The sequence below is a fragment of the Theobroma umbraticum genome, unplaced genomic scaffold, assembly GCF_002168275.2.
Source record: "Theobroma umbraticum cultivar Fairchild unplaced genomic scaffold, ASM216827v3 scaffold_12.1, whole genome shotgun sequence".
Classification (NCBI taxonomy): Eukaryota; Viridiplantae; Streptophyta; class Magnoliopsida; order Malvales; family Malvaceae; genus Theobroma; species Theobroma umbraticum.
The window spans coordinates 3,544,757-3,552,754 of record NW_018397269.1 but is presented as its reverse complement, the minus strand read 5'-3'; the positions used below and the strand labels follow the sequence as shown (position 1 = coordinate 3,552,754).

Sequence of the window (7,998 nt, the reverse complement as noted above, 5' to 3'; positions counted from 1 at the left end):
ACAACTCATCAAAAGTATTCAGCTAAGAAGAAACCAGAAAAGATCAAGAGAAATCTTGAGAAAAGAAAATAAGAGAGAGAGAAAATATGATATGTAATTGAAAATTTTATTACTTCAGTCTTAAACTGATCTTACTACATGATTTTTCTATTTATATGGGTCCTTAACTACAATGGTTTACTAACCAATCAGTATCAACTAAACTCTTCTAACTATAGTTAATATTACTAACTACAGTTCAATTAAATTACACATAAGGCTTCTCATGTACAAGCTATCCGTTTCTCTTTTTTATTTCTACAATCAGATAGGATCTCTTTACACTCCCCCTCAAGATGTGTTTGTATGTTTAGCATACACATCTTGTTAAGCAAAAATTGAAACTGCCCAGGCAATAATGCCTTTGTGAAGAGATCTGCTAGCTGCATCTTGATCTGTACATAACTTGGTTAATCAAACCAGCAGTCACCTTCTCTCTAACAAAGTGACAATCCACTTCAATATGCTTCGTTCTCTAGTGGAAAACAGGATTTTTACATATACTGAGTGCTGACTGATTATCACAAAACATCTCCACAGCATCTCTATGTTCAAAGCCAAAGTGTTTTAACAAGAATAAAAGCCAAATAACTTCACTGCTAGTAGTAGACATAGCTCTGTATTCAGCCTCTGTTGAACTCTTGGCTACAATAGTTTGCTTCTTGGATTTCCAACTCACTAAAGAGTTACCAAGAAAATCGCAAACCCTGTTACTGACTTCCTTGTTGTAGGGCATCCTGCCCAGTCACTATCACAATATGCCTTTAACTGCATGTCAGGTGTAGATGAGAGAAGTATGCCCTGTCCTGGTGACCCTTTTAAATACTTCAAAACTCTATAAGCAGCCTGTAGATGTACATTTCCAGGCCTCTCCATGAACTGAGATAAAATTTGTACTGCATACACAATATCTGGCCTAGTAAATGTCAAATACAATAGTTTTCCCACCAATTGTCTATACATTGAACTATTTTTCAGCAAGTTAGAATCTTCAGCATTGGTTATTTTATAGTTGTAGTCCATTGGTGTAGATGTAGGTTTAGCTCCTAATAATCCATGTTCTAGAATTAAATCCAAAGCATATTTTCTTTGACATAACAAGATCCCTTTGTGTGACCTTGCTATTTCTATCCCAAGGAAATATTTTGGCTTTCCAAGGTCTTTCAACTTAAACTTCGACCTCAAAAACTGCTTTATTTCATTCTCAATAGCAGCAGAAGAACTAGCCACCATAATATCATCAACGTATACAAGTAAAGCAACAAATTCTCCTTCTTTAGCTCTCTTTGTAAAAAGAGAATAATCTGATTTTGATTGTACGAAACCAGATTGCACCAATGTCTCCGTGAACTTGGCATTCCACTGTCGAGAAGCCTGTTTAAGGCCATACAACGATTTCTGCAATTTGCAAACAAACTTAAAACCCGAAGGTGGACACTCCCCCTTAAGGTCATAACCTTGAGGAATTTCCATGTACACGTCTTCAAATAAATCGCCATTGAGAAATGCATTGTTAATATCCAATTGGGATAACAACCAACCATTTGCAGCAGCCAATGCCAAAGAAAGCCTTACTGTAGTTTGTTTGGCCACAGGACTGAATGTGTCCTGATAATCAAAACCTTCCCTCTGGTTGTATCTTTTGCTACTAATCTAGCTTTAAACCTATCAACACTCCGATCAGCTTTAACCTTTACTTTGTAAACCCATTTGCAGCCTATGGCCTTAAGATTAGAAGGCACTGTTTGTACTGTCCATGTATGATTCTCTTCCAAAGCATCTAATTCATCCTTCATAGCAATTCTCCACTTATCATGCTGAACAGCTTGTGAGAAAGATTGTGGTTCTGATATTTGGCTTAAGGCTACTGTAAAAGCTTTATGGCTAGAAGATAATTGGTCAGCAGATAAGTAATTATGAATAGGATAAGCTGTAACTGATGAACTCAATGATGGACATTGATAAGATTCAAGATATCTTGGAGGTTTCTTTAATCTAGTACTTTTCCTAGGAGTAAGAGGTGGATGAATAGTTTCAGATTGTGACTGAAAAGAATCAATGTCCTGATTTGAAACATTAAACTCTGGTTCAGGTAAAACAGGCTCATCATTAGGTAAAACAGATGTTGGTTCAGGTACAACATATTCTTGACCAATTTGATTTTCTGGTTTTGGTTCAATAGTGGAATTAGTAGGCAAATGAACAGGAATATTAAAATCAGGTATAGAATAAGAAGGTTGTGGTATAGTGAAGGGAAGAGAATTAGAAGAAACAAGTATAGTATCCGATTTTTGAAAGGGAAATATATTCTCATGAAAAATGACATCCCTGGAAATAAAACACTTATGAGTTGTAAGATCATAAAGCTTATAACCTTTGACACCCATTGGATAGCCAAGAAAAATACAACGTTTAGCTCTATGTTCAAATTTCTTTCTGTTATGAGACAAGGTACAAGCAAAACATAAGGATCCAAAGACTCTAAAATGAGAATAAGAAGGTGGCTTATGAAACAAAAATTCAAATGGTGTTTTATTTTTGAGAATTGGAGAAGGAATCCTATTTACAATATGAGCAGCAATAAGTACAGCATCTCCCCAAAAAGAAACAGGCAATGAAGCTTGAAAAAGAAATGCTCTAGCTATGTTAAGAAGATGTTGGTGTTTTCTTTCCACTATGCCATTTTGCTGAAGTGTATCTACACATGTAAAATGATGCACAATGCCATTTTTTGAAAAAAGAATCTGTCAAATTAAACTCATGTCCATTGTCTAATCTTAAGTACCCAACATGTTTGTCAAAATGATTAGATACCATTTTACAAAAGATAGGTAAAATTGTACTTACATCAGACTTGACTCTCATAAGATATAACCATGTGAATCTAGTAAAATCATCAACTATGGTTAGGAAATAATGATGACCTCCTAAAGTAGAGGTTGAATAAGGCCCCCATATGTCAACATGAATTACTTCAAAAGGTAATGTTGTATTTTTTTATATGCAATGGAAAAGAAAGTCTCTTTTGTTTTGCTAAAAGACAAATGTTGCATTGAAAATTTTCCTTGAAATTCACATCACTACAAGTATCATGAATCATTTTCAACCTTTGTGTTGATACATGGCCTAACCTAAAGTGCCATATATCAAAATCATTATTCAAAGTTGTACAAGTAGTGACAGACTTCAAAGGCATTGAACAAACATTTTGTAAATGAAAAGGAACACTGGAAAATTTATTTGGTGAAACTTTAGCAGACTTTTTTGACAATTGTGCATTCAAATCTTTCTGCAAGATATACAACCCAGCTATGGCTTTAGCATGACCCATCATTGTCCATGAACTGATGTCCTGGATTAAGCAATGATTATCAGTAAAAATGAGGATATGTTTCTTTTGCTGTGTAAATTTATTCACAGAGAACAAATTGAAATTGAAGGAAGGTACTAAAAGAACATTATCAAGGATCAAATTATTGGACAATTGTACTGTTCCAATATGAGAAACAATGGCTTTACTTTTATTAGGCATGTGAACAAACAAATTCCTAACTGGTTTATAAGACTTAAACAAATGCAAAGAACAAGCTATATGATCCGTGGCTCCCGTGTCTAATATCCAAGTGTCATTTTTCAATAAGAATTTATATGAATTCAAAACAGAATTAATAGCAGACAAACAAATTGGATTGGAAACCATACCTGCAAAAGTTGAGTTCACAAGAGAAGGTTTGTTGTTGTGTTGAGTGAATGTAGGTGGTTCATTCTCATTTGCTTGTCCTCCATGTTCAGTGATCATTGCCATCAAGGTTTGAAATTGACCCTTTGTTAAAGAAATTTGTGAAACAGGATCAGTAGTAGAATCATCATCTTGACCCTCTGAAGTAGCAATAACAACACTATCAGTATATGCAACTTTCTTCCTGAAATTACCCTTGCGCTTAGTGAATTTAAAATTTTCAGGAAAACCCACAAGCCTATAGCACTTATCCTTTGTATGGCCCTTCTTTCCACAATAGTTACAAACAAGATTACCAGTTGGTTTCTTCTTATCATCTGAAATAGTCGCCATAGCAGAAGCATCTATTAATGGCTGAGACTGCATTAACAAAGACCTCTGAGATTCCTCACGAAGTACCAAGTTATAGGCTTCATTCAAGGTTGGAAATGGCTTTAACAGCAAAATTTGTGACCTCAATGCCGTATATGAGCTATTTAATCCATTCAGAAATCGAAAAACACAATCCTTGTGATATAGATCAGTGAACTTCTTATAACAATTCTACTTACACCCTCCACAATCACAATAAGGTAAGGGTCTGTAGTTACGGAATTCTTCCCACAAAGAATTCAGCTCTGAAAAGTAAGAATTGATTGACCTAGTTCCTTGAGTTATACTGCACAATGAATATTGCAAATTGCAAATACGAGTATCATCTGGTTGGCTAAACCTTTCCTTCAAAGTTTCCCAAATTTGTTGTGCAGTATTCATGTAAAATACTGTGGAGGCTAATTCTGGTGTCAAAGACTCTAACAGCCAGGCCACAATTAGGTTGTTACATCTACTCCAAGGCACAAAAAGTGCATCCCCAAGTTTTGGTCGTGTAATTGTTCCATCCAAAAAACCAGTTTTATTTCGAATTGAGAGTGCCAAAAGAAATGAACGACTCCAAGAAATATAGTTCTCAGTTGACAATTTGGGATTTATCACCACCGAACCATGATGTTTGGTGTGATGAACAAAATAAGGTGAAAAGGGGTCTTCCAAAGGGGAAATTGCTGATTTGGAAGATGTATCAGCCATTATTACTCAAGAAATTCAAAAGATTAAGGAAGAAAACTTCAAAACCAGATGAATGATGAATTTCTAGGGTTTCTCGAAATTTTGATGATCTCCAATCAACTCATTGATGTATTCCGATCAAAATAGCTTCATATTTCGATCAATGATTGATTAATCTGCTCTGATACCATGATGAAATTCCACAACTCATCAATAGTATTCAGCTAAGAAGAAACCAAAAAAGATCAAGAGAAATCGTGAGAAAATAAAATAAGAGAAAGAGAAAATATGATATGTAACTGAAAATTTTATTACTTCAGTCTTAAGCTGATCTTACTATTGGATTTTTCTATTTATCTGGGTCTTTAACTACAATGGTTTACTAACCAATCACTATCAACTAAACTCTTCTAACTATAGTTAATACTACTAACTACAGTTCAATTAAATTACACATAAGGCTTCTCATGTACAAGCTATCTGTTTCTCCTTTTTATTTCTACAATCAGATAGGATCTCTTTACACTCTGGAAGATGATGGCTGCTACCAGAGCAGAAGCTTTGATTTCCTGGCTACTTCAGTCCACTATTCTTGATACTGTCTTTCTTTCTTTTTCTTTTTTTCGATTTTTATATAAATTATAATATTATAAATTAATATTTTAATAAAAAAAATAAAAAAAGTAAAAGATATAAAGTCACACGTGATTTGGCGGAGTGAAGAAATTTTGGAAATTTGTGACAATTTTAGACCTTTTGTTTTGCTTTAATCTCCTAAATTTTTAATTAAAATGTTGTAATTTAGAATAGTTTGTGCCTTTTGAAAACAAATTAAATATTCAAATAAAAATGGAGAAATTGATTTTCTTTTATTATTATATTTCTTTTTCTCACGATTCATTTTTCCATTCTTTAGTTTTTCCTTTTTAAGATATTAAACAACTTATAATTTACAATAATTTGACTAAAAAACTTATTGAATATAAAATTTTAACAAACTTAATTTTAATTTTTTTAAATTACAACTACTAGCATAAAAAACAAAGATATTAGTATGTGTGTGTATATATATATATATATACATATACATATAATATATATATATGAGTGTATGTATATGATTAGAAAACTCTTTTAGTTTTAAATTAAGAATGGAGTTGACTTTTTCTGTGCTCGGACAAAATTGAATTTCTTTGGACGTGATTATTAGTTTTAGAAGTTATAATCAAACAATAAAATATTTAATCTCCACAAATAAAATTAAACGATTGTTATATATTCAATTTTCATATTGAAAAATATGCTTTTATTGATATTAAAAGCAATAAGCCATAATGTATTGGCTTACCCAAGTGCATAAGAAATAGAGAAAAGAAGTGATAACCCCATGCCATTTTGGAGGAGCCAGATTTGGGGATGTCTAGCTTCAATGAAGAAGCATACAATGCTGTCCACTTCTTGCATTCGGTGACAACACTAGCTGTCCAGATTTTTATTGCCCATGTCCTTGCAATCCAGCTTTTGTACTCACATTCCATTCAATGCATGCCTCCTTTGTCATTGGGAGTCTCCAAGAGACCAACTCTCAAGCAAGTAAATGAATGAAATCAAATTGGTTCCGCTCTATATATCCAGCCCATGAATTTCTGCTTTCCATTTCCACCGTCAAAGTGTCACAGCCCATTTAAAAAATGTGATCTTGTTCTTGTTCAGATCACAAAATATTAATCACGTAATCCTGATCCAATCCCCATATCGTGCATGCATAATACGAACCAGCTGTGTATTAGGATTGATTCACAGGTTGCTGAATATTTCTGCTTGTGTTTTGAGAAAACCTGTAGCAAGTCTCCATGCCTCTAAACTCCCGATTTAGCCAAGACATCAGCATTCTTATTAGCTTCACGTAACATGTGTTATCCTTCAATTGTTTACATGTTGTTTTAAGACTGTCCATGCACGAGGGTCACTTCCTCATTCTCCAAGCGACTGCATTTCTTGAATCGCCTTTAATCCACAAATCAAAATCATGAAACCATTCAAAGACTGTAAAGATAATGAAAGCTTTCCTAATAGCTAGCATTTCGGCTAAATTAGAGTCGCCCCTACCAAACATTGTTTCTTCCTTTGCTCGAATTAACAAATCTTCATAATAAGAAAAATGATTGAGGATTATTTGGTGTCACTCATTTAAAGTTCCATTCTGCACAGCACATGCTCCATACCTTCCACGATTCAATGCAAGTAAAAAATAGGTGATAGACAGTGAAATAATACATCAACAAATGAACTAAAGAGCGAACCCCTTCCACACCTTTCGCTAAAGCTCTGCATTGTCACATTGCATGATTGTCGCAAGTCGGATTTCTGAGGAGAACATACCACTTGTCTTAGGTTTCCAAAACACCCCATTTGACATGGAATCACTAATAAAAGAATTTGTTACTCGGTGAAAGTTGAGAAATAATATTTTCTCAAAGATTAAAGCTTTTACAAGTAATAGCAGTATTGAGCAAAAGGACATTTGGCTCATAGTCATTCTTTGCTAGCAACATTTCTGTCCATAGGCTCCATAATCCAATTACCCCATCTCCTTTCAAAACTATTATATGTTCATTTAATTATTAGTTTCAAGTAATATATTCTAATAAAACATGTATCACTCTCTATTCTAACTTGTATAATTTAAAAACCTCATCATCAATGTATAAAATAATTTTTCCAAATTTTGGGGAGGAGGACATTTAAAAGGTCCATTGACAATATATATAAAAAATAATAATTATAATGGAATCATTTTTAAAGTTTTTTCAGCAAAAATTATGCTCGTCCTCTACCTTGTTTCCAAGCTTTTATATCTAATTTTCATTATCACCAACGTTGCTCTCAAATCACCGGTAATCATATTTTAATAATTCAATTAACCTGCATGTCAGCAATACAATAAAAACATTGTCTTAAACCAACAACACTAACTACAGGTGCTTAACGAGGAAAGCAAAATTCGAGCTAGCAATTTTGGACACCATCAACACAATATACGAAGATTCGAAGTTAAACAGGATTTAATTTTATAGTATTTCGTGTCTGAATCATGTCAATATATTCAAAATACAAAAAAAAAAATTTATGCCTTTTAAACATGTCAAATATGGTTAATACATTTAAATTTGTTT

The 7,998-nt window shown here is 33.4% G+C and overlaps 1 protein-coding gene across 1 annotated transcript; it reads right to left on the bottom strand.

Annotated features, from left to right (window-relative positions):
- Positions 1-1,610: 1,610 nt before the first annotated feature.
- Positions 1,611-2,426, bottom strand: LOC149526582 (uncharacterized). The gene has a single exon (XM_089785229.1). The coding sequence runs from the start codon at positions 2,424-2,426 to the stop codon at positions 1,611-1,613; it is 816 nt and encodes a 271-aa protein (XP_089641355.1).
- Positions 2,427-7,998: the final 5,572 nt, after the last annotated feature.